This window comes from Cuculus canorus, chromosome 9 (genome assembly GCF_017976375.1).
Source record: "Cuculus canorus isolate bCucCan1 chromosome 9, bCucCan1.pri, whole genome shotgun sequence".
NCBI classification, from domain to species: Eukaryota; Metazoa; Chordata; class Aves; order Cuculiformes; family Cuculidae; genus Cuculus; species Cuculus canorus.
Genome location: NC_071409.1, coordinates 16,603,859 through 16,631,195, shown reverse-complemented (window position 1 = coordinate 16,631,195; position 27,337 = coordinate 16,603,859). Strand labels below are relative to the sequence as shown.

Below are 27,337 nucleotides of genomic sequence, written 5' to 3'. Positions count from 1 at the left end.
CATTCCATTAGAACCATAATCAACTAAAGAGTTATGATTTCTGAAAAAGACAGGAAATTGAGAAAGGAAAATAAAAATATGCCGGGGAATCACAAAATATGGCAGATTTATAGATTTACAGCTGTAGCAGGCCTAGATGGAGAAAGTGAGACAGCAGAAAAGGGATTAGGATTAGGATTGCTTATGCACTTATATAACATTTGTTCTAAATTTGATTACAGTACTCAGTAAAATGAGAACTCAGTATTCATCACGCACAGCAAAAAAACTTCACTTGTCAGCATCATCATTTACATTTGCAAAAATGATTAGGAATCATTTGTAAAATGCTTTAATTATGTTAATCAGCCAATATTTTGCTGCACTTTGAAGACATAAAGCATTGTAGGAACTTCAGATTGAGCAGCCATATGTTTCTTTGTCTCATATCGTTGCACAAACATCATCTGTCATGTTCACGGATATTTTGTTTTTGTCTGCAGAGATGGCAGACATTCCTGCATGTAGATTATTGCACCCTACTTCTAGAATAGTAGGCCACAAATGGATTTTTAAAACTAGGTAGCTAAATACATATTTAGAGACACACTCAGATTGTGAGCATCCAGTTTCAGATTTATAAACCTTGAATTTAAGAAGTGCTCAACATTTCCTGTGATTTTATTCATTACTGTAGTTAGTTCAGAAATTTGGCTCTGAATTAATAGACAGGTTTTTCAAACCGAGCCTATGTGACTTTTCTTGATGCTTAGCCAGAAGTGAAATGTGGAAGTGGTGTGGTATCAGTAGTACTATGAACTGTTGTTAGACCACACACATACTCTTGTTATATGTATCATGAAATACAATTTGTGCTAAAAATAATCTTTTCATTACGGTTCTCCAACCTAAGGGCCAGTAAAGCCGTATTCCTCAGGAGTAGTACATGTAACCTTGCTTTACTATGTTTACCCCAAAACAAAGAGGGAGGAGAAATCCCAACCAAAACCCTTTCTGTGATTGTTATTCAAACCCATCAGTGTTAACCTAAGCTAACCTACAACCTGCTGCATCTGGGGCTGAGAAAAGCTTGACTGGTGTGCACAAACCAGCAAAGGGCTGGGTCCTGTGGGGCCGAGGAGCAGTGGGGCATCCTCAGGCTGACAGGCCAGGATCTGTCCCACCATCATAGTGAAGTAACGGGGCCATCCTGGAGGAGATGACCATTTTCAAGAAACCAGATCATCAGTTTATAGTGGCAGAGCTGGGATGAGGTCAAGGTCTGGATCAACAGGTCCGCAGCTGGCAGGGCAGGAGATTAGTATCCCATGGTGTCGTTATGGGAAGCCTCAAGCTGTTGAAATGGAGCCCCCAGGCCCATGAGCAAGAGCAGGGGTGGGTCTAGGTGAGGCCGCTGAGGGGTCCACAAAGGTCCATTAGCATTCTCAGAGCCCTGACAGGGTGAGGGAGATGAGCAGCTGTTTAGAGACAGCATGCCATTGCTGATGGACATACCTACATTTCTCAGGAGATATGCCTGGAGATATCAAGTGTGTTATTATCATGCATGTTAGCGCTTGTTTTAGGTAGGAAGGATGTTGGTGTTTAAGAGACTGAAGATATTCTAAGATGCAAATAGGTCTCATAGCAAGTATTAGCTGGAGAGGAGATTAATTTACAATTTCTGAAGTGACAAAAACTCTACTGTAAACACTGTATTGGAAGGAAGAAGTGAATTTGCCAGCTTATTCTGTTTGGCAAATGCTTTTGCTAAACCTTCCCTGTATAAAATGCATCTCTGTTAGAAAAAAATTTGCTTTTACAGCCCTACTAATGAACAGCCTCAACAGTGTTGAGTAAGTGCAAGATAGTGATTTTGTCTTGATCTGTGAGACATTCTCATACCTGCTGATACATCTGAAACCTGTGTTCACAGCCAACATTGGCAAAGATCTTTTATTTTGTCCTTTACAGCCCAAGGTGGCTGTATCAGTTTTAGATGAGGCACTGAAATTTTCTTTACCTCTCCAAGGTGGCTTTTTTGCCCCTCGAAGCTGTCTCTGTCTTGTCTGCTGAGGTATTTGGGTAACCCAGACACAATGGAGCCCGGTGTTTTGTCATGGACACACCTGAGTGAGGCAGTAACCATTCCTCTTTAAGCCACCTGCACAAAGCAGGTACACAGTTAGAGTCACCACCCACCAGTTTAATCTCTCACACCTTTGAGAAGGGAACCAATACTGGGCAATATCCTGTCACTTACTATTGATGCACACGACGAAACGGTGGAGGGTGGGATTGCTGGAGAACACTGAATTAAGGCACTCCTAAACTGTGTTGCCTTTATCACTGGATGAGCTGAGATAAGGTAAGAGCCTTGAAGACGAGCCTGTGTAATCACAGCTTATTGCTGCTGGGAGTGCTAAGGTCCATAGGCACCCAAATTAGGTTTTCAGCATTCTACTTGGCTACAACCCAGGCAACAGCACAGCAAGGAACACCTTGAGGAATACCTGCTTCATAATTTGAGTGTAATATAGGGACATCTAAGCTGGCTTTATATGAGCTAGCTCAAATACTAGAAAAGCAGAGTCCTGGAAACATAAAAAATACATACTATAGATATACCCCTAGTTATGACAAGCCTACTTCATCTCTAAATCCCAATAATGACTTGTAAAGTCTGAATCAAAGGGTGCTCTTGGAAAACCTCTATTGAATTCTGTAGTTCCTGCAGGACACACGAAATGGAGGTTCAACCTGCACGACGGTCTTTGAAACTCCACCTCCCAATACCTGGAGAACTTCCCAAACAGCAGATGTTGAAACAGTTTGAAAATAAACTATTAAGCCAAGAGAGAGTGTGTACAGCCACAAACAGGATTTCTCTGCTCCTTTCACACACAGATGTCAAATTGCTTTCCAAAGTAAAGTACGTATGTGGGAAAGTGTTTGTATTACCATCGTCACAGTAGTGTCCTAGGAGATTAGTGTCAAGAGACCTAGGTACTAGTCCCTGTGTTTATGCACTTTATTCTAAGAATTCAATCCTTCATAACCTTCACTCAATAGTCTTAACTGATAGGCTAGAAAGCAGAAAAAAAATCCCTGTAGAACATATTGTGAAATGAGTGTTTATTAAGAAATCCAAACATTGAGATTCATCCTATTCTGCCTGGAAATTTTTTACAAGGGCTAAACATGAAGTGATATATGAATACGTCCAGTAATCACTTAGGCATACAAATAACAAATGTAAATTGCTATAACAGGGTGAGTATAAGAACTAGAGAGTTGGAAAAGTATATTTTTATAAATCATTAAACAATGAGTCTGGAGAACATTTTGCATTTTACAAAGATACCCATGTTTATAATACAAATAGCGAAATGATGTCACTGTCCAGGATATAATAGCAATTAACTGATTAATCTTGAAACATCTCCTCAGAAAACCCTGTTTTGCAAGACAACAAGTGCTCCAGTTTCCATCAAGACAGGGACATTGGAAATGTTCTAAGCCTTACCAGGAGCAGGAGTGGGTCTAGGTGAGGCTGCTGAGGTCAAGGTTCAAAATTTAGCTCTCCCTTTAGAAAAGGATGAAAGGAAAAAAAAAAAAGGTCACGAACAACCGGAGTTTTATTCTTCACTCTAGCCATACTCAGCTTCATGAAGATAAGGGATGGCTTGTAAATATTTCCTATTTCCTCTAATCTTGGACTGCTGGAGAAAAAAAAGGAGTTCTAGAGAAAGCCACGCATCACTTACAGGCAACACATAATTAAAAAGTTAACAGTGGGGCTGAAAGGAGGGATTAAGCATAAAGTTTTTCATAGACTGCTGTTATCCTGGGGCTTTGCAAACTGAGCAGCACTGTCCCTAAACTCTCTGACTTGCATTTAGCAGGCCGGGCTATTCCATGCAGCCAGGAGATCATATAAGTGCAGAGCATGTTTTTGTGGAGTGTGGTGCAGTGCAAAGCCCTCTGTGTGTTTGCAGGGGGCCTGACAGGTTTGACCTTCTGCATCCTGCATGGAGCACCTAACCTGGTGCTCTGGGATCCGGCTCTGTTGAGCTTAATGTGTTGGGTAGAAGTTAAAGCTCTACACTGTAAACAAAGCTTTCAAGTGAAAAGGAGAGAAAAAAAAAACATTACAGAAAGGTGAGGTTTTACATCACGATCCAGGTTTTAACAATTGAGAGAATGGGTAAGAAGAAGAAATAAGAAAATAATAAAACTTTGTGTAGATCCAGTAAGTGTCTTGGAAATGTCACTTTGTGCATCCTGAAATTTCATCTCATCTTATTTCTTGCATGGCACAAAAAAAGAATAACAAACTATAGACAAGATTTTCTTTAAGAAGCTCAGTTCATTTTCTAAATCTGTTAGTTTTTCCCTGAAGACTGGTTGCTGTAGGCAAGAATCCACATGTGTGTTTAGATGAAGGGCCTTGTGACTGAAAATCAGCCACTGATTATCTGTATAGAATTGGTCCTTCAGCCAGTAATTGAACGCCTGTGGAATAGAGATGCCTTGAAGAAACTCTGTCTCTCTCAGGCAGCTCTTTCTCTCTATGGAGTAGAAACAAAAAAAGAATTTTTATGGTTAGTATACATTTTTAATTAGCACCGTTGTTACCTAAGTAAATAATGCATAGATTAAAATACTAATTTAAAGAAATGACAAAATACTTAATTAGAAACACAGTAATGAGTGAGAGGAGTTCTCCATCAGGAAAATGGTGAACTGTATGAGGAGCTATTACTAGTCTTTTGCCACACAAACCTACAATCCTGCTCCACTCCTCTTAGGCTTTCCTGGTTTTCTGTTTGGCCCCAAAGGACATAGGTGCTCACCCACTGCAAGGAAGGACCTGGGTTGCCCCACTGCCAGCAAAGAGAGCACTGGCCCCCTCTGCTATCATGTCCCTCATTTGCATTGCAGCAGCAACCTGGGATGTGGCTGGTGTGACAGGGATGTGGCACAGGAAGGGGTTCAGCTACCAAATGTTTCAAAGTTTTCAGAGTCAGGAATGCTGGAGATAGCCCATTCTCTGGCATCAGTGTCACACTTCCATCTTATCTCATTGATGTGGCCGTACAGCATGCCAACACTTCACCAGCTCCCGCTGAAGAATGGCCCCAAAACACCGTTTAAGAAGAACAGAAACGCATGAATCTCTTGCACAAAAACAAGGTCAGGGAACAGCCTCAGTGTCAATTTGAAAGTTGCAAGTTCAGGCAATGATTCTGTGGTTACAATGTTTAATTTTATACACCTAAATATACCACCATTGATTACATGAGAATTAGTGATGCACATATAATTAAAAGCTTTCTGGACCCAACATTTAAGTGTACACTTTTACATTCGTGTACACATTTTTATATCACATAACATTTGTGGTGTTGCTAAACAAACATCTGAAATCATTGTTCTCATAGATACTTAACTGGAAAGCTTTAGAGTCTCGTCTCATAAAAAAAGCCTAGGCAATGGGTTATACCTCATCTTCATATCAGAAGGTGACTTCTTTCTTTAGCAGTTGCTTTTTCTGTATAAACCAGCTGTGTGAATTCAGGTGAGTCATCAGGGCAATGTTTTAAAGTGGGACCTCTGATATGGGAATCTTCATTCTTAATCTAGTTGACCTTTGATTTCAGAAGTGCTGGAGTGTTCTGGGCTAATCAATATCTGGCTTGGCTGCTCTGCTTCAATTTTTCTCTACTGAAAACTATCTACCTCTCAAGGGTGAGATGAAACTTCATAAATGTCTAATGCGGGCTTTTGAACAATTTAAAAGGTGCAAAGACTTACCAGCCAGAATGCTAGGGAAGGATGTTATTCTGGTGGAATTTGCTGTATATTGGAAAAGGAATGTGGTCAGACCCTTCTGCTGCACACATCAAAATAATGTAATCCTATCCATATACTTGCACTAAAATATACACTTTTAAAAGTGAAAAATACAAGCTGCAAGGCTCAAATTACTCGTAAATTGCTTCCAAATTCTGTCTGGTAAAACAGCATCATTACAGCAACGTGGAACAGGAAGCACAAAGTAGCTTTATGTAACATAACTGCAAGCCTGGTAACAGAGGCTTGCAGAAAGTGCAACTCATACTTGAATTTGGCAGGGACATAGTGATGGATATACTTTCACTTCAGAGAAATGGCATATGATTTTTAGCTTGTAGTGGTCAAGACCCTGTTTTACATCTGATGATAAAGGAGGAACACAGGAATATTGAGCGCTATCAGTTAAGCTTCTGGCTAAGGCTGCTCTCCAGGCAACTTGCCATAGCTATGAAATCACTCCGTTATTTTAGACTTCACATTAGATGAATAGGAGAGTGCAAGCTGTTTGAAATTCAGCTTTGATGTATTTTAATGTTTTGAAATAATGCCTAGCATTTAATACAGAGATTTGCTAACATTAGCTTTCTTAAGTGCCTGATAAAAATAGTCTTATTCCCCACTGTTTTAAGGTTTTTTTCCTAATTACATGCAGATGCTTAAACCATCAGCATTCACCACAACATTCAGTTGTTCAGACACTGTATCATCTGTCTTAAATGATGAATTATGTCCTAAATTTCTAATTGAACACTAAAACTACATTAGCTCTATGGCAGATAAGATTAGGATTCTTTGCTGTAACTCATAATTAACTGGAAACTAATGGGAACAGCAGGAAGGGTACTCAGATGTTCACATGCAAAAAGACTCCTCTTAAGTCACTGTCAAAGTTGTCATTGACTTCACTGACAACAGTATTTGGTCACAAATACCCAGGTATTTACTGCTTAAAATAATCTCCTTTAGTTCTTAGCCACACAGGCCCAAGCACAGTGGACTTGGATCTGTGTGTGTGTTAGAAGCCAAACATGATTTTGTTTTCCTTATTAGCAGCTGTTTTCAGAGCAAAATGGAAGATTTCAGAGATCACTGCCTGACATCAACACATCTCAGCATCCAGTTTTGACCACAAAGCAGTCCAGCATGATGCTGCCGAAAGCAGGAAAAGAGAAAGGTGCCAGGTCCACTCGGCATATGTTTCCTGCTTTGGGACACCTACCCACATGCACTTGCTTGTTAAGTCCACATCAGTGGTTACCAGGCCTCTTTTCAAAGCCTTTACTCCAACCTGTGCATGTTTCTTTAGCAACAAAACAGAAGCAATGAAGCTGTGAAGCAGCTTCACTATGATAGTGAAAATGCCAGCAAATAAATTCTCCAAGACTCATTTTTTGAGTTTTAGAAAGCAAATATCCTTTATCAGGCCTGGGCAACCTAGAATCACAGAATAGTTTGGGTTGGAAAGCACCTTAAAGATCATCTAGTTCCACCCCCTGCCATGGGCAGGGACATCCCACCAGCCCAGGCTGCCCAAGGCCCCATCCAACCTGGCCTCAAACACCTCCAGGGATGGGGCAGCCACACCTTCCCTGGGCAACCTGTGCCAGTGTCTCACCACTCTCATAGTGAAGAAATTCTTCCTTATGTCTAGTCTAAATCTCCCCCTCTCCAGTTTATACCCATTCGCCCTCGTCCTATCACTACAAGACTTTGTACAGAGTCCCTTCCCAGCTTTCTTGTAGCCCCCTTTGGGTACTGGAACGTTGCTACAAGATCTCCTCAGAGCCTTCTCTTCTCCAGGCTGAACAATCTCAACTCTCTTAGACTGTCCTCATATGGAAGGTGCTCCAGCCCTCTGATCATCTTTGTAGCCCTCCTCTGGACCGGTTCCAACAACTCCATATCCTTCTTATGTTGAGGATTCCAGAACTGGACACAATACTCCAGGTGGAGTCTCACAAGAGAGGAATAGAGAGGCAGAATCCCCTTCCTCAACTTGAGGGAGTGATCTCCATCAGTCACATGCAATAAGACAAAAGCTGGCTACAGAATGTATTTCCCACTTACACGCATATGGATAAATTTTCCCAGAAATCTTATGCATATTCTATTACTTTCCAAGGGTTAATTTTAATGCTACTATGAACTTCACAACAGTCAAAACTATTGCTAATTTGGAGCTTTGGAGTCAACTGCCTGATCTTGCATTTGAGATGGGGAAAGGCTGCAGACAGAGGTCATTACAGGAGAAGAGAGGTCTGTTCAGCACAGATCGTACTGAACACAAGACTCCACCATCTCCAGAGAAGGAACAGTGTCTAGAAAAACCGTGTGAAGGAAAACATTCTGTCTAGCTTTCAAAGAACACAATTACTTAGAGAGCTTTACCCTCCTTCAGCTTAACTAAACACGCTCCACTCCCCAACTCAGCGGCCACCCCCCGCCCCAGGGGCGCCCCCTCTCCTGCCGCACCTCCCCTCTCTCTCCGCGCCCCCCCCCCGGCACACGTCACTTCCGGGGCCGCCCGGCGGCGGGGGGTGGGCGGCGCTGTGATGGCGGCGGCGGGGTGCGGGCAGCGCCGGGGGGGCTGCGCCGCTCCGACCTCGGGAGCCATGGCAGGGAGACGCGGCAGGGCCCTGCCCTGAGGACGAGGAGGAGGCGAAGGACACGGCAGTGCCGAGGGGGCCCCGCCGCGGGGGCCGCCACCCGCGCCGCCGGGGATGCTGCGGTGGGTCCGGCAGCAGCTGGTAGGTGCCGGCCGGGGCCCCGGGGCGGGGGGGCAGCGCCGGGCTTCGCTGCGATCTTCGTGGCTGTGTAAAAAAAATAAATAATAACCTCATTTTGAAGACGCGTGGGTTTGGGGAGTTTCGTTTGGGGGTTGGTTTTTGTGTCTTCTCTTGAAACGCCGTAACGCCTTCCCCTACCTGTGCCCCTCGCGAGGAGCTCCCCGACCCCCTCTGAGGAAGGAATCGTGATCGTGGTGCCTTTTCCTTGGGCAGGGATTTGCCGGCCTTTCTTCCTCCTTTACGTTGCGAAATCTCCCAAGGGTTTCTCACCCGACGGGCTCGGTCGTTCCCTGATCCCGAGGGATTTGCAGCTGGTGCTGCTGCCTGCGTGCTCGGGCTTTCGAAGTGACGAGGAATGTGGGAAAAACATCCGCGAAAGGCTTTGAGGATGGGGAGGTGGGAGGTGGAAACAGCTTGAAAAAGGCTGCGGTTGGAGGGTGTCTTTCTCCAATAGGCGCTACCTGGAGCGTGGCGAGGGCTGCCAGCTCGGTGGGGCTGTAGCAGGGGGGTGCGTGGAGTTTGTCTGGTTTGGTTTGGAAGTGTTGGCCAGCCTCCTGCCGCCTCCAGCATTACTTCCCTTTCGTTTTCTCGGAAGGAAATATTCCTTCTACGTGTTGTATTTGCAAACTCAGCTGTTCCATTCATTGGAGTTACCTTGCATCACAAATGTTGGCAATGTTAGTATGAGAAATTACATTAGTTAGGTTTTTATATTTGAGTGATTAAAGCACCTATCTAATGGCTTGTTTAATATATTATAGTGCTTTTTCAAAAAAAGGTAACTTTTTTGTGATTTTTTTTTTTCCTTTTATTCCCTTACCTCCTTTTGCATGGCCCACAGATTTTTCCCACATCTGTGCCTGAAGCACAGAGCTTGGTCTCAATGCCATTTTGACGGTGCTCACTAGTTTGATCTGACACCAACAGTAGTTGACCTGGAAATGAATTGCTCTGTCTGAGCTCTGACTGCGGTCTTCTGTTCTGTTACAGTTGCATACGTTTTTTAGAATAAAGCCTGTTTGATGTAACGTAGCTATAATTTTTTTTCCCCTTGAAGGTGGCTTGAGGTTTGTGTGTGTGGTTTTTAATGCAGCGTGTCATCTGTAGAGTTTAGAATAGGACTATCAGTGCTAGGAATTCGTGTATCAAACATGGTTGCTTTTCTCTCTGTGGGTATGCTGACCAGTTTCCCAGAAATGTTTGCCCTTATAGGAAGTAAAAGCTTAGTGTTATAAGATAAGGAATAAACCTAGCACTAAGAGTTTGGTTTTCTAAAAGGAACTGTATGATGGGAAAATTTTTAAAACTTGCAATAGTTTTGACAGGAAAAGGATTAGTGTAGCAGAACAGGATAATAAAAAGTCAAGATGCTTGAACAGACATTTAAATACGGTGTTAAGGAAAAAAAATATTGCAATGATACACTTTGGATATTCTTTTCTAAAAACTCAGTGTTTGATGTTAATGGCTTAGTTGTTTCACAGCTCATGAAGATGAAAAATGCCTAAGGTATCATGCTGCATGTTTCTTCCGAGGGGCACTCGGGCAGCTTCTCGCTGTGTAATCATTGGTTTAACATCATAGATCCTACAGTATGTTTGTTTCTTCATATGTCCATGATGTTTAGGTTCTGAAAGATGTCAGAGGGCCAAAAAGCTGGGGAAGGATGCTCAGAAAATAATGAGAGCAAGTGGGAAGAGTGGCAGAAATATTTGAATCAAAGGGTGGGAAAATCTGTCTGAATTATTTCTGATAGGAAGAGAGAAGAATGTGTGGGTTTGGATGCCTTTAGAGCATGTATTTTTACCTGTGCTCGATGTGGCAACAGGCTTTGAAAAAAGCATTCTCTTCCATACAGGAGGGTTGGAACCAGTGAAATACATGGAAGTGATTTAAGTGGGATGTTGTACAAAAGGAAAGTGTTGGTGTGCAGAAACGTTTGAAAGTAGTAAGGGACTGGGGAAAGGGAATGGGACTGGTAAGTTGCTGAGGGTGCTTTTAGATAGTTATTAACTACTTCTGTATGAAGCCAATAATGTTTTGCAATACGTGTTTGTTAAAGAGGACACCATTTCATATACTAATTAATGAGGTTGTCCTGAAGTTGTTGCTCAGTCTTCAGAGCCTATGTGGGACTCTCCTACAAATCGTCAGTTTGTGGTGGTATCTTGGCCTTTGGTCTGTTTTATTTGCTCAGAAACAGTTAACACCACCCTACACAAACAGCTCATGAATTTTTCTTCATCTCATGCTGTTCCACACTAAATAAACTGCATAGTGAGACATTAACAGGGTGCAACTTCCTAGTTAAGACTATTATTATATAATATGTATTATATGTTAGATGTAATGAATATTCTATATTGTGCTAGATAATATATATTATATTATAATATTGTCATCTACTTAATATTTGGAAGTACTTAAATTTTAGTAACAAAAAAATGTATAGGCAAATGGGAGTTAATAGTCTTTGCTTTAAATAAAATGCCCTGATGTGTTTCATAGACAAGCTTTGAGCAGGAAAGGCTCTTGAATTCCAACTCTGTTACTTTGAGATCTCAGAAAGACATTAGCCATGTGGATTTGCTAACAGTTGCATAACACCACAGCCACAGCTAACTCTGCTTGAGGAGAACAGCTGGATAAACAGCAACTGATGGAAGCATTATTAATATTCAGGAATAGTACAGTAAATTTTATTTGCATTCCCAAATATGATGGGTTGGACTACATACCTAATCTGTATATGACGGAACACTACTGTGGCTCCTCTGGTCAAGTTTGTTCAGTATCAACACAAAACAAGAGTAGAAAGTGGCAGTTGTAACGTTCAGTGACATTCTGTACCACTTCTAGTTTGGTAGTGTTTGGACTGTGCTGATCTCCTGGTGGTGTAAATAGAGTGCAGGAGCTGTTGCAGTTGTATTGACAGAAGGTAATGACAGCTTCAGTTGTCTGGCAAGGAGGTCACCGGAAAGCGTGGCAGAATGCCCTCGTATGTATGATCTTAGCTGCATTATTTTGAACTGTTAGTGTCCTGTCAAGTGAAGAAAGGTCTCTGGATTTCCCTTCTAGTTGTCACTATGTGGAGTTTGTGCGTTCTGATCTGTTTCATAACAGTGCAATGATGTTGAAAAGATACTGTGGAGAAAACCGACTTTCCTGGTCCCTCTTTTAAACATGACAGTTCAAGAGAAGTGGAGTTATGCTGTATTTGGCAGAGGGTGTCTTCTTGCAATTTGAGAACCTGAATGCTGTTGTGTGCTGACCACAACTTTTAGAGTAGGCAGAGCAAGGTGTTCAGGCAAATACAACTTGAATATTTAACTGGAAGTCAAAGGCAAAATGTAGAGATTAATTCCTTTGGATCGGTATGTTTTAACTAGAAGACGTACTTGCCTGAACAGTTTATTCATGGGGAGATTCAGATTGGGAAGGATGTTAGGAGTTAATCTAGTCCAAAAATTCACCATAGTCTGCATTGAGAGATGATCCCAGGGAATATTTTTGACTGTTATGTGTTGGTTGTCCCTGTCACACCCTATGCCCCCCTCCCTGGACAGTATCTGTAGGTGTATTCTTGTTCATCATTTGGATGCATTCTGCTGAAAAGAATGCAGCCTCACTAGAGGACCATGTGTTTGGGATGTTCTTCTCTTTCCTTGCAGGTGTTGGTATCTGTTAAGATGTTTGGAAAGGACAGATGATGTTTTATGGTAACTTGCAGTTATGGGCATTCTGAACAAGGTGGACAGCATTTGATTTCATTGTTTGCACTCACGTGTGTGTTCTTTTCACTTAATCATTTCGTAGAATTGAACCAATGCAGTTAGCTGGTTTTTTTTTTTTTCCCAAAAAGAGTTCCCTGTATTTTTTTGAATGCTGAAAGTAGTTTGAACTAATCCAGTGACTGAGAATCCTAGCTTCTGAAATCACATTGCTTTTCTGGAGTACAGTTTCCCCCTCCCTTCTTACTTGTCATTGAAGCCGGTTCCCCTTAGTGGGTGGGTGTTTGTTATTGTGTTCTAGAAAAATGAGTACATATTTGCTCAAAAGGGTTCCCCTGGTTCATACTGACTGGCTGATACTTCTGTATTGTCACCAAAGGATCAGTGATAGGTGTGTTAAAATAGCCTAAAGGTTGCAGTGCTTTGGTCAGAGCCGTTTGAGAACTGGGGCTTAATGAGTCCACTCATGTAACTTCACACAGGAGAAAATGTGGCCAAATATTTTGCTGGAGATATTCTGTGATCTGCTGGACTAGCCCTCCTGTTGTGTTTGGGTCTTTTAACCTTATTTTCTTGTTATATTCTGCGACTGCTGAAGGCTAGTGCATTTGCAGCACAGCGTGCAGAACCTGGCCCTGTCTTCAGCCAGCTGTCCATTCCAAACGGAGACATCCGTTGTCTCCTGTGTGTAATTTTTAAATCTTATCTCATAAACTCTAAATTTAAAAAAATACCTGCAAAAACCTAATCAAACATGTCTTGGCACTGTTATTTTCAAATGGGATGGTCAGAGTTGTCTGATGTACTGCCTTGCTGTGAGACGCGAATATTTGACTGATATCTTGTCCCTTCCCTTTTTTTTTCCTTCCCCTGGCCATGAGCCTTTTAAGCAGCAAATTTTTATTGTGCCCAACTTCCACTTGTCACGCAGTAATATGACCATTTAATTGACTGCATGATATTTCTGCACTAACGGGGTCCTGCTCCCTTAATAGATACTGTCTGATTATGTTTTATATGACTGCGGAAGCAAAGTATTATTTTGTTGACAAAGAGCAAAAGCCTTTTGTGTTCTGGGCGGTAGGGATCAGAGGATGATCAGGGTGGACGGCCCTTTGTTTATGGCTAAAAGATTGCCTCTGAACTCTCATCAGAAGGTAAAATTCATAATCTTAGGCAAGCAAATATGTGCTGAATTTAATAACATTCAACACGTGTTTTGGGTGTCATTGATATTCATTTTTCTAGTTTCGGGTGGGCTGGCTGAATTTATTAACACTTTTGCTTGCTTTCTTCTGAAGTGGAAAGAGGACTTAGGAAAGTATAATAATGTGTACAGTTTTCTTGAAAAGCGTCATGACTTATACCTTTCACTAGTGGCTTGCCATCTGTTTTTTCTCATGGTATGCTGGTATCCTCAATAGCTATGACTGTTTTTGTAACTGTTTCACCATGAAAAAGGTATCAGCATTATACTACTTAAAAAATCCTTTGATTTCTAGCACAAAACCTGCTTGTAGGCCAGCAGTTAAGAATTGCAGCAAAATAAATCTGACAAAGTGCCTCTGTAAACACAAGGTCATATCTTTCAGAAAAACACAGGTGACACATTTGCAGCTAGCTTTTTTTTTTTTTTGCAAACCTTTTTTCGACTGCTGTTGGAAAAACCCACTTAGCAATAGTACAGACCGTGGTAGAAAAGACAGAAAGTAGGACCGACAGCTACACTGTGATTTAAAAACAAAACCCTGCAATTCGTTGGCCTCTCACATGCTGTGACTTAAAAGGATTTTTTTTTCCTGTTTACTTTCAGCAAAAATAAGCATGGGAAAGGAGAACATTGCTGTAAATGAGAGGGAGAGAGACTGATGTAGCCAAAAGGCAAGCTGTTCGTTTTCATCCTGAAATATTTTACCAGGGAAAGAAGTTTTATATGGTTTATACCAAAAAATATATTCTGTTATATCATGTTACATTTTATTACTCCTTTACTATCCCTTTGCATGTCTTTGTGGTAATTTAATGGGTGGCTGTGCTAATTTTTGCAGGTGTTTACCTGTGTGGAAAAAAGAATTGCAACAAAATAAAAGGGAATCTTAAGATTTAGCAAGTTTTAAGGATAAACTGGTTTGTAAACATAGCTGAAGGGAGGACATTAAACTGATACCTAGGTCATAAATCATATTTGAAATGTAATTAAAGTGATGATCAATCAATGGAGAAGACTCAAAACTGTAATGCTAGTTTTTACTGAGCAAGCTGTATCAAAGCATGTCAAAAGGAAGAGATGGACAGTTCTAGCGGTGAGCTAAATTATCTTCTTCTGAAATTTGTCGAGCAACAATTATCAGAGCATTGTCAGTATAATTTTGGCACACATTTTGAAAAACTTAAGATTTATTATCTAGAGGTGGTTTTGGGGAAGAATTCTTTGAGAGATTTTTTTCATACTGAAGGAAAATGTGAATTAGACTTGCAGTGCAGGAGCTGATCAGTATTAAATAGCTATTGCCTTCTGGAACCAATCTAAATATTGAAAATACTGGTTTTTTTGATGGGATAATGATACAATACAATTAGCCCAGGACAGGAGCCCTTTATGCTTGTGCAAAATAGTTCTGTAAATGACACTTCAAAGCAGTGGGTAAACACCATTTCATAGTATACGTACTATGCAAGTACGCAAAGGAATGTCTGATTCTTCTCTATTTGTTCTGTCATGGACTTGACAAATGTAATTTATGTATGTGGTAAAATTGCCAGTACAAAATTGGAATCTAAATGTCTTATTTAATATTGAAAATCAAAGTAATATGTTTCTGCTATAAAATGACAAACAAACTTGGGATCTTTCCAGAAAGGATACAATTAGATTTTTGTTTTGGTTTGGTTTTGAGAAACTATGGTTATTCAAGGTATGTGAAATATTTGTGTTGAATGTTTCATTTACTGTACTGGTTCTTTATTTCTTAGTGTGACTTTGTTTAGTAACTGCTGTTTCTGTGTGATTGATCATTGCAGAGTTGTAGCACTTCCCGTGTTCAAAGTACTTGATATATTTTAAACAGTGTTCTTAAAAGTGACTATTGATTTTTTTGAGATCTCCATTAATATTTTATAAAATACGATGCCCTATAGTGGCCTCCTGATAGGTGTCTAAAGTCACCCTCCAGTTTTGAATACCTTGCCTCCTCTCCTCTCTGTTTGTAGAAGTCTGAGAGGGAGATGATACTGCAGGTAACTCATTGTTGGAGCCTGCAGAGGAAAACCATTAGTTCTGAAATTTAAACTGTCTAGTTACAACTTCAAAGGCATCTCCATTCCCACTTCTTTAGAGCAATGGGCTGCTTTGGGAGTTGCAGAAGAAGACCAAACGTTTTGGAAAAAAATTAGAGAGCACTGAATAGCCTTGCAAAGTAGCCATGTCTTTGAGATTGAGGCTTATTTCTGAGAATCGGAATGCTAACTAAACTGCTTTCTTTATTAGAAGATGAAGACATATTTATTGTAAATTCTCTGTTTTCTGTCATCTCTGGTGTGGGTCGCTTTGCTGTGTGCAAGTTTGATTCTTGTCAGTAGATTGCAGTAATTTCCCTCTCCTTTTGTGATTTCCTAATTCTTTGCTTATTAGTAGCACATTTGCCTCTCTGCAACAGTACAGACAGACAGTTTTTTTAAAACCTCGCCTTAGTATCCATGTGGTGCAGAACATGCAGTTAGAGAATGTTGATGAAGTTGGATGTGTCTTGGCACTCCAGAAATACAGTTTTTTTGGTGAGCTGTTAATGACACATAAGACTCATTAAGTTAATTTTTCTTGAACTGGCATTCCTAGTCTTATAATTTTTCCTTGGTCCAGAGCTTGACTGACAAAATTATATGGGTGTATACAAATGTGTCTTATTCTTAACAACATCACTGCTAAAGAAATAGAGTAAAAGTATCACTGGATCTGTTCATTATTGATAATTTTCATAATCTATATGTCTCAGCGTGAAAAGGAGCCTTCTAAAAAAAGGCAGTGAATGAGGAGTGTGTTATAGGCGTTTACTGGTTGAAGAAAGGTAAAGCCTTGAATTCTGTTGAAGATAGTCACGGAAAGGTAGCTGTTATAAAGCTTTAAGTGTGCTTTGTCATATGATGTCCAAAATGGATTATGCTCTGTAAATACTGTGGTTTGGATTGTAGGGGAGGATGAGAAGGCTGGTTTCTTAATTGTTGCAAAGATGGGGTATTTTGAAATTAAGCAGTGTGCCTAAATCCATGTTAACATTCTTCACTAAGAGAAACCAGACGTGTCGTGACAGTCTTTTAGAGCGCTAGGTTAGAAAGCCTCATTTCCCTGCTCAGCTCTTTTTTCCTTTCTGATTTTATTGATGTTACAAGACCAGTATGTTTGGCATTAATCACCTGGATAGAGAGACTGGCACAGGGAAGTACGTTAGTGGTGGATAAGGCCAGCTTAGCTTGATTGGTGTTTTTCAGGTAAATAAGGAGAAGTTAGATGGCTTTTTAAATTTTAAGTAGAACTTTTTTCTAAGTTACTTTTATGGGATTTTGACAAATTAAAGTAAAATAAGAATAACTTGAGCTATATATAACTAGGACTTTGTTCCAAGTGCCAGTATGACTTTTCTAAGGACAGTACTACACTTTTTTTTTAACTTTATGAAGGGTAGGATTATTGCTTCATGAATTCTCAGGCCTTGTTTCCCACTGCTTTTGTTTTCACAGGATAATGTAGTGTGGTTATATGTCTTTTAGGAGGTTATATTGTAATTTGTTATCAGATATTTTATATGACTGTAGCTATAGTAAGTAGGAAGAGGAAGCTGCATGTGTAGTGCATGATTTTTAGTGGTGGTTTATTTCTTTACTGCAGTGATATTTAAAAGAGGTGGAACAAATCACATACCACTGTGTAAACCTAAGGGTGCTTCAGCTGATTCACTGTGTTAGTTGTTAGAGCAGTGTTTACAATTGCTGTGAGAGGCTGTTTCTTCCTTCATGCTAACCTTTGATATGACAAATTCAGTTTGACTACTGTCCAGTTATATGACGGAAAAAATATTGATTGAGTGTTTTTTGAGTACAAATTTATACAGACTTCTGAAAAAATGCATGGAGTGTGAATAGTTCATCATATCTGAGAAATGGAAAAATATTCCATGTATATTCAGAAAAAAATCCAAAGCAAGAAAATCCATTTCCTCAAAACACCTTTAATCCAACTATATTTTGGCCACAGTGTGATCACAGGCTTTGGGGCTGTTTGCCAAGGAATGTGTTGTTCTGTTTCTGCAGCCGCCTCCTTAGGAAAAAGGCTACCTGAGTCAGAGTTTTCTTCTGTTTATTGGTTTTATTATCTGGCGGCTGGTGTCCAAAAGGCTTTTGGGAGAACTACTGCTTTGCTTATCAGAGTCAGTGTGGTTTTTGAAAGAAGGAAGTGGCTCCCATTGAGACTTCCTTCTTTCAAACCCCTTTCACTGAAAACTGGTCACGGAGCAGAAATCCATTTAGCAAAAATAATTTTGCTTATTTTTTTCCATATAAAAGCTGTGGGTCATGAATAAGAATCATTGGGAGATCAGGTTTAAGTGTACTAACTGTATGCAAATAATAAACAAAAATTGCTTGCCAAGTGATTTGTAATTGTTGGTGCATGTATCGCAAAGCTTGAAGTGGTGACTGTTTTGTTGTATGCTGGTCTCATGTCACTAATACTGGCTGAAAAATCTGCAGATTTTGCTGTCTCACTTAACAGCGCTGTAGAGTATGTGGGGAGGACATGCACGTGTGCTGCCATGAGTTAATAGTGTTATTGAAGAAATAAGAGTCTGCAGTAGATAGGGTATGTTATATCTACAGGTAGACTGAGTAGCATTTTTTCCCTGCAGGTGTTAAGAGCAGTCTCCTTTGCACAGTTGTTTCTTCATTGTGCTTCTTTACCTTTGCTTACTTTGCCTGATTCTTCAGTTGCCTAAGCAGTTGTTCATGCTAATAGTGCTTTCTCAGTGGCAATATAAAAAACTCTTCTTCCTCACTGTACTCTTTTGTTACACCACCAAGCTATTGGAATGACCAAGCAATTGTTTTAGGGAATAGGTACATTAACAACAACAACAAAAAAATCACCAAAACAAACAAAAACAAAACAGAAGCCCCCAAACAAAAAAAAAAAAAAACCAAACCTCTGAGGGTTCGGTTGGTTCAGTTTTCCAGTCCACTTCACTGCTTGGGCAGTTCTAGCACAGTGGTGGAGATGGAGACAAAATGTAGGAAGGGGTGATTTGGAGGAGAGGTGGCTATTGGAGCCTGTCCCTTCCATGAAAGAAATACCATAAAATTCCAGTCAAAAATTTCTCCCCAATTCTTCAGGATATGTTTTCTGTGCTGTTTTAAAGGAGCCTAATTGTTACACAGAGAATATATTTGTCAAACTTTCAGAACACTAAGAAAATCACGGCTGAAGAGGCAGTAAAATGACTTTGACTTTGGTTAGGGTATCTTTTTTTATTTTTTTTTCCATTCTCCCCAAAAGTTATGTTGGTTTGTAAATCAACTCGACTCAAACATCTGTGCACTGTACATAAATGGTATTCTTTTAGACTGTTTTCAAAAGTCAAGTTTGAAGTGTTTCAAATCGGACACGTCAAGTTTGTCTGGGTGCAGAATTTCTACTGGGGAGGTGTGTATTGGAGATTAAATACAAGAGCTATATTCCAGGGTAGATAATGCCTGGTTTATGTTGATAACATCAGCTGAATGGCTCAACTTTAGCCATTAAATCTGGATTTAGTTTGCAGCTAAAAAAAAAAAAAAGACCCAGATATTTTTTCTTTTTAGTCACTTCATCTTACAGTGAAATTTTATTTTATTTACACCTGATTCATGTGTGACACCTGATTAAGAAGCCATAAATATCAAGTTTTGTAATAAACTCTACCTTATTCTTTATGAAGTCAATGATCTATGCACTTACGTAGCGATCACTTCACTAGATAACAGCAGGAAAACTAAATTTTTTTGGAAGATATCGATGACAACTGAATCTTTTTGCAAGACCCAAAATTTAATTTAGAGAGTCTCTGTTTGTGCAATTTGGCTGCCGAAATCCTTTGACAAGAGCATGTTACTGTAGTTTTGCAACTGATAAATCAAATGATAATGACATTAGAAAGAACTGTCTAATAAGTGAATTTAGGAAACTGTCCTTTTTGCACCTCTTTGCTGTCTTCCATATTGATACAATGCAAAATCCCTTTGTAGGGCAGAAATTGGGACTACGAATCGGTTTTGTGTCCGGAGCAGGCTCTGTGACCAACCACATAGCTACAGAAAAGTTAAAGGCATTTCTGTTCTTGTACAATTAAATTTAATGCCTATGCAGAATTTTCCTTGAAGAGGAGTTTGTTTAAAATTTCTCTGGAAGATCTGCCTGATTGCAGTCTCATCAGCTAGTTAACATGATGATGGGGTCATTGGCCAATTTCAAATGTTACAGATGTGAAACTTCGGAAATCTGAGTTCTGTTACCTGCTCTTGACAGTTATTTCATGCTGTGACTATGGGCAGGTCACTAAGGTTGTCAAGGATGTGTCCTTTTCCAGCCATAGCTGTGACAACTGAAGAGGTTCTTGTCCTCAGCTCTCCTTGATTGTGCATTGCCATCTCCGTAGATCTGATGACTGCACAGCTTCTGCACTTTCTTTGTGATAGATGTCAACAAAACAGGGTTAAATGTGTATAGACTGCAATTTTAACTGATTTCATCTTCACAAATGCAGCTGTAAACTCACATGGGGTCTGAGATTCTGATTTGGAAAGTACTTTCCTCACTTTTAATCAGTTCAGTCTACTTCAGCGGAGGTATTCTCCTCTGATGGAAGTGCTTGTGCAGTTTGGTTTGACTTGTATTGAGGTCTTTACTCTTCTTAATAAAAATGTCATTAAACTCAGCAACTTCCACAGGTTCAGATAGTGATCTAAAAGGAGCGTGTAAAGACTTTGGAAAAAAATTCAGTGATGACCCAGTCACTCTGCAATTTTTCATTTATTTTTTTAATTACTTTCAGCGAGTAGCATGGAGCGGAGCATTTATCACCATCAGAAGACTTCCAATTGCTTTCTTTGCTTTGTTGGGGTTTTTTTGCCATGCTTTACATCTGTTTGGTTTCAAGTGGAATTTTTACAGGCTGTAGAATATGACTTTTTAAAGTGAGGGTGTCTGACATTTTGTGAGTGCCAGACATTTTCTGAGATAAAACGGAGCTGTGCACCTAGTCTTACTAATTAAGCATATTTTTTTCTTGCTTGCAAAACACTTTTATTGTGCATCTTCTAGATTGATTTAGAAATAACGTTGTCACTAGTGTCAGATACCCAAAATGCTTCTGCTGCATGCATTGTTTCCATTTTAAATTTCATGTCAGTGTTCAACAGGTACATTTTTTTTCACCTTACTTTCATGCTTGTATTGCTTTTCTTAAAGTTACAAGCAGTTCCTGTCTTTTTGGTTTTGGCATCCTATACATATTTTTTTTTCCAGCCCTTTCCCCTATCTACTTTTTTGTCTGACTGCTCCACTGTTATCTTTAAACAAGCTTTCACTGGAACATGTGACTAGAGCAGCCTTCCACTGCTTGTCATCCAAAGTTTATTCTCCTTCAGATATCTTTGAAAAATGTCCCTTCCTTTCTTTCTCTCTCTCTTCTTTCTTCTGGACTGCTTTGTTTCTGAAGCACAGTGTTTCTGTAGTAATGATGCCAAATACAAGAATTTGTCTATTTGAGGTTTTTTTAATTATTCTTTTACTTTAAAATGACAGGATCCTGAACATGAACATGCTTAATGCCCTGTGTTAGAAAACTTTAGTTTAAAGGAAATTCTGTATTAGTTATACAAGCCATTTTTTATGTAGCTAATTCTGCTGGCCATTCATTGCCCTCCATAGTTAACTGGTAATTAAGTATCTTCTGTTGGAGTTCTGTGAAGTGTCAGTTTTTATTTGACACACATCAAGATCTGAGCCTGGTTTCACAAGTGGAACAATACAGTTGCAAAGGTGGTTTCCTCACCTCCAGTAAAGGAACTGGTAATGCCCTTTCTGCCTGTTTTCATCAGTTGTCCTTATACTTGTCATCAAAGAACAAGGAGACTTTGCGTATACAGTGCAAAGTCAATTCAAGATTAGGAATGTATAACGACCATGCTGAATTTTACCACTTCCTGGACAATCATAGATTCCCTGTCGAACAACTTAACAATTCCAAATTTAATTTCACTAGTTTGTTCCATGTCTTAAAGCTTTTTGTTTCTTATTGTAGTAATTTTCTTGGCCTATTATCTGAATTATTACTGTTTTACTGTCTTGCTTGTTGTGTTTTGCCATCACCTGGTTCTCCTCGATGGAACATTAGAGCTAGGAAGGGTTGTCATGAGTCATATAGCCCCAGGACAAGGCTCAATTAAAGATAGACTTGAATGACCTAGATATAAGCCCTTGTGTTACAGAGACATTGCAACCTTGCCATGTGGCTTATTTGGGGTTTTAATTATTCCTTTCCATAAGAAAGGAAATTTTGTTTGTTTTTTTCAGTATCCAAACTAAGTTTTCCTAACGGCAACTTAAGCCTACTTCTGTTCTTCTTTGCCCTTCCGATTTACCCTTTTTCTTGGTGGCTCAGTCTTTTATTTATTGGAAGATGTGCTGGTATATCCTGAGTTTCCTCTCTTCTAGACTAAATAATCCTAATTTGTTTGCTTTTTAGATTGTTTAGCCTTGCGTTATGTGTCATGTTTTCAGGATCTCTTGTGGCTCATGTTCCACTCCTCTGGATGCTGTCCAGTTGGTTCACAGTGCTTCAGCTGTGGCTCCTGCTCCTCCTCCAGCCTCCTTAATACTGAAGGCCTTTTTGTCAATGGGGAGACATTACTGACTCGCATTCAGCCTGTGATCAGCTGTACCCTCTGATATTTTTCTGTGGAACTCCTATGTCAGCTTTTATTCTCTTTTGCAGTTTGTTAATTGTGTCTGACTGCGGTATCTTTCAGTTTTTGATGTATCTGGTTGGTCAGGATGATTTTGAATTTTTACTTGTCATTCAGTGTTCTTACAGTCCTGAGTTGGAGTCATCTGCAAATTTAACACGTGTGTTAAATTTAACACCTTCTCCAACCTGAGGCATTGCTGAAAATGCTGAACATTAGGCTGCAAACGGGGCTTTGGTTCCAAGAGACCTCATTCAGATCGTTTGTCTTGTCAAGAAACTGTTGATGAGTATTTCTGAGTATCCCTTTTTTCTTGTGGTGGGTTTGCTTTCAGTGTTGCTACCGCTCTTTTATGAATTGGTGATAATGGCAGGAAATCTTAAGAGTTGAATTTGAGGTTAGACAAAATGTTTGTTCGTGGAGATAGAACGTGTTTGAAAAAGGTACTGTTGTCTGGTCAGATGTGTATGGTTTTGGTTTTAAGCTGGCAAGAATCTTTTCAATACCAATTACCACAGCATACTGGTATGATTTGTTTGGTTTGACCTTTTACTTTTCTTGTAATCTGTATTATTAGGGTTACAATGAGCCAGGCTATGAGGTTTTGTACTTCATATAAGTTTTCATCTCTCTTTCTTCTTTTTCAAGTTTCATGGGGTTTCAAGTTTGCAGGAAAGCAAGTATTCTCTATCCTTTTTGAGACTTAGAAAATGAAAGAAAAAAATCCTAGAATGAGTATGCAACCTCGAAATTGAGATTTTTTTTTTTTCTCCCCAATTTTTGAAAATTCTCTGGACCCAGCAGACTTTAATTTGCATGTTGATTTTCTTTCCCATTCAGAAGCTGCTATTCTAGAACTGCTGCTTGATATCTGGATATGTTTTTTTAGCACAAGGATAACAATTTTACAAAACTACAGTTAATAAAATAGTCTTTCTTGATCATCTTTTATTTTGTGTTTTAGGGGTTTGACCCACCGCATCAAAGCGATACAAGAACTATTTACATAGCAAATCGTTTTCCCCAGCATGGCCACTATGTTCCTCAGAAGTTTGCAGACAACCGAATCATATCATCCAAGGTAAGGAATCAGTTTGTCATGGGAAAACCACTCTGTGCGTTACTTAAGTTGGGTAGCAAATGTGCATGTGCATATTATATCTGTTGGTGCATGTACTATATTAAAAGCTAAACAAGCTTTAAACTTTTTCGGGGGAAAAATGAGGTTGCTTCCTATGTAGTTTTTTTCCTGCTCTCATCCCTGTTTCCTCAGAATCTAAGTATAGAACAATTAAGCATGCTAGTCAGAATTTCAGAAGAAAAGTAGGTTTTAAACCGGTGTTACCCACGTCAGCATGTGATGCACAGAACCACTTAAAAAGAGGGATGAAGCTGGTTGCAAGGATTTATAAAATAGCCAAATTGTAAGCTAGTATTCTGCATAAAATAAATTTGCAATAGACTGCAATTGCAGATTCCCTCCTGCTGTGACCTTGGATTGGAATCAGTAGAACTGATGGTGGGGATGTGTCATGTTGCTGTAGTGCAGAAGAGAAAGTGACAGCTGCAAGAATTAATTTCTTCTCTGCTACCCAGGATACAAGCAGTCAAATGACTCCAGCTGCTCCTATCCCAGTTGGTAGGAGGATGTTTAAAACTTTGACTATAAACGCGATGCAGTTGTTACCCCTGCTTCTCTGCTAGCTATACTTAAAAAAAAACCAACACAACCTATAAAAGAATTGGATGCAACAGTTCTGTGAGGGAGTAGAGCAAGACCAGAAGAAGGTTTGGGGGAGAGGAGTTGGAAAATGAAAAGATATAGCTTAAGAGAGTTTAATGATAGTGGAACTAAATTTCACTGAAAAATTGTTCAGTATATCATAACTGTTTTTCTCTTTTCATTTTTTCCGTCCAGTATACAGTGTGGAATTTTGTTCCAAAAAACTTATTTGAGCAGTTCAGAAGAGTAGCCAACTTTTATTTTCTGATTATATTTTTGGTTCAGGTAAGTTGAATAATACTCAGGAAATTACAATTTATGTTGTAAGTTCTGCCACTGATTTTCTGTTCTGTGAGTTTAACTTCCCCACTTCCATCTTGCTTTTGTAAATCATCACACTATTGTCGCACAGTTCTAAGACCGTTAAATTCAATTTCTTCAGATGAAATGAACACATAAAAGTTTACAGCTAAGATTTACAGTTTGTCAGATTTGAAGACATCAGTTAATGTTGCTGATACAATATAGATCAGAAGTATTATTGTGGCTTTTGTAGCAGAGATTATGTTTTCTAATTAAAAACATCCACAAGTATATCAGAAGTATGACAGTCTGTAAATTTTCCATAATCTTTGCACTTGAATTCTGTTGAACTGTTGCAGACTTTATCGGTGAAGGATAAGTGAGAGGAAAGTTGTAACGAGAAAAGGAAATTTTGAAAGACCGATTAATATCTGAGACAGACAAGATTTTGGGGTACACAAACTTTTCTTTCATTACAAAATAGAATTCTTTGAACATGTAAAGCCTTCCACAGTGATCAACCAACATTTACAGCATGCACCTGAAAAAGATGGTGCCTCAATTGACAAAGAAAAGGAATAATGAAGAGTTCATAAAGTTTGTCTGTGATTGTGAAAGATGTCAGTAGCAGACCCAGTTCTGCAATTCTTAATCTATTGCCTCCTGTGTCCCTTGCTCTTGTTCTTTCACATTTAGAGAGAATGGACTTCCTAATAGGCTGGAAATTCCTGTGTTGAAAGTTACTATAGTCATATAGTTCTAACTTGGAATGTGTTGCCAGTCCCATTTTCCTTGTTGGGAATAGTGGCTTTATCATGCCTGTTACAATGTTTCATGCTGTTCAACATACTGTAACATGAGAAAGATAGGGGCATGCTGGAGATGGAACATAGGTTTTACTTGCAGTAACCACAGGTGCTGTTGCTTTTTTAAAGCCTTTTTTTCTCTTTAACGCAAATTTACCTCTGCAGCTCAATGTTGAGTTGCATTCCTTTCAGATGGTTAAACTTGAGTAGTAACTAAATGTAATGTCCATGAACAAATACAGATTTAAAAGCAGAAATTAGAGTATAATTGTGTTCTCTCAGTTTGTGACGTAAGTGGATGCCCTAAATTTGTGTGGGAAATGTCTTCTCTGTATGTCTGTACTCGAAAACCAAACCGGATAAAAGCAGCAGTCATTTTTGTTCATTTTTTAGAATGGAGTTCTGCTTTTATTCAAATCCCATTTGGAAGTTCATTAGTATCTAAAGATGTTTCTTTGTGTAAGGCAAAGGTGCATTAGAAGTTGATCACCATGGTATCTTCTCTGTCATGAATCTCATGTGACCAAGATGCAGTGTCTGTCATTACCACCTTATTCCACTGGGGATGATAGAGCTGGGGAAAGTTCTCATGATGTGATTTAAACACACGGCACAATCCAGTACACGTTGTTCACCTCACATATGCATGCCAGAACCATGGTGACTGACTGCATTTTGGTTGCACGAGGCTCCACACCAGTGGTGTGATAGATGCTTCTCCAACTGTGAAGCAGGCAAGGGGCCATGGTGTTCTGGTGAAAGATCCAAAAGGAGCAGGCTGCCATGATAATTCCACCACCACAAAACCTGCTCTACTTCCACTTATGAGCTTTTCTTGAGAAAGGAGGAGAGTGTACATGGCAGAAATGCCATGGTTGACCCTGTGCTTCCAGAAATCAGATGCTTTTGGCATGGGTTTTCTTGGACATGTTACCAAGCTGAAATTGCAGTGCTACAGTTGAAGAACAGACAATATTGCAGGCTGGATCTGATTTTTGTCGTGTTCTATAAATTGTTTGTGTTCGGTGGGGAAAAAAAAAACCAACTCAGATCATGCATGTGTTGTAAGGTGGCATAATCTGTTTTCTCTGTGAGGTTCTTGGCTCTTAACAGAGTAAACTTCATGTATGATTTTTTTCTTCTTCTTTAATGGTTCCCAAAGCAATGCCATAAGTCTCAGGTAAAGTGGATCAAATCACTGTCCGTGGTTTTGAGTAGTTCTTGTGTGTATTTTGTTTACAGCACTTGACCCTGTTGTTTTTATCCTGCAGCAAAGGAGAACCACTAACATCCCCCCACCTAGAGAATTATAGTGTATACACTGCACTTTTGGCATGCCAGTAATCGTAGCACAACCTTTAAAAACTGCATGTTAACTCCGGGGAATCAGCAAGCAGCAGTCTAAGAAAGTGTTCTCTAATACCCGAATAGTTGCAAATTACTGTATTTAACTTCATTTTCACTTCTAAAGTGGATGTTGTTATAGTCTATGTTGCTGTTAAACAGTGGATTCTATAGAGTATTGAAACAGCTTCACAAAATTATTTCCTTCCTTTGTAATATACTTTTGAATTAATCTTTGTAGGGTGAGAACATATTTTACTTTTACCAAGGATTCTTAGAAGTGTCATGTGCATTACAAAAATGTCATGAAGTCTGTTCTGTGCTCTTGAACTTTTATTTGCATCATTATTGACATGTATTACTTAGGCAACAGGAGATGAGTTTTGCTCCAGAAATACTGCAGAAAGTGCGGAAGAAGTGCTCACAGGTTCTAATGAGGAGTTTGGAAAATAACCGTCATCTTGCTTTGTTGTGGGCTTTTTTGGAAGTACAATTGTAAAAATAATTTTGGGGCTAATTTTCATGTTTTCTTCTCTTTTAGCTCATGATAGATACCCCTACCAGTCCTATTACCAGTGGATTGCCATTATTCTTTGTCATAACAGTGACAGCCATAAAACAGGTAAAGCGGAAAAATCTTGTATCATGAAGTCTTTCTATGTTAAAATTACTTAACAAAATCTGACAAATATAATGCTTAGATACTAAAAATAAATAAACCGGTATCTTTTTAAGAAAGGATTTTGTATTTAATGTTTTTTATTAGTTTGTTGAACTTGAGCATTTTGGTTGGTTGTCAAGTGCTCAGTGACTCAC

At 39.4% G+C, this 27,337-nt stretch overlaps 1 protein-coding gene across 13 annotated transcripts in view; it reads left to right on the top strand.

The window, feature by feature from the left end:
* The first annotated feature begins 8,360 nt into the window (after positions 1 to 8,360).
* ATP11B (ATPase phospholipid transporting 11B (putative)) overlaps positions 8,361 to 27,337 on the top strand; it is a 73,159-nt gene continuing 54,182 nt past the window's right edge. For 7 of the 13 annotated variants that reach the window (XM_054074902.1, XM_054074901.1, XM_054074899.1 and 4 more), the window contains exons 1-4: positions 8,362 to 8,585; positions 23,310 to 23,426; positions 24,264 to 24,353; positions 27,063 to 27,143. In XM_054074902.1, coding sequence (XP_053930877.1) covers positions 8,559 to 8,585; positions 23,310 to 23,426; positions 24,264 to 24,353; positions 27,063 to 27,143 — 315 coding nt within the window. In that variant the 5' untranslated portion in view covers positions 8,362 to 8,558. Of the gene's footprint in view, positions 8,586 to 23,309; positions 23,427 to 24,263; positions 24,354 to 27,062; positions 27,144 to 27,337 lie in introns of all 13 variants that reach the window. The other 6 variants (XR_008451313.1, XR_008451312.1, XM_054074897.1 and 3 more) reach the window with 1 other exon arrangement.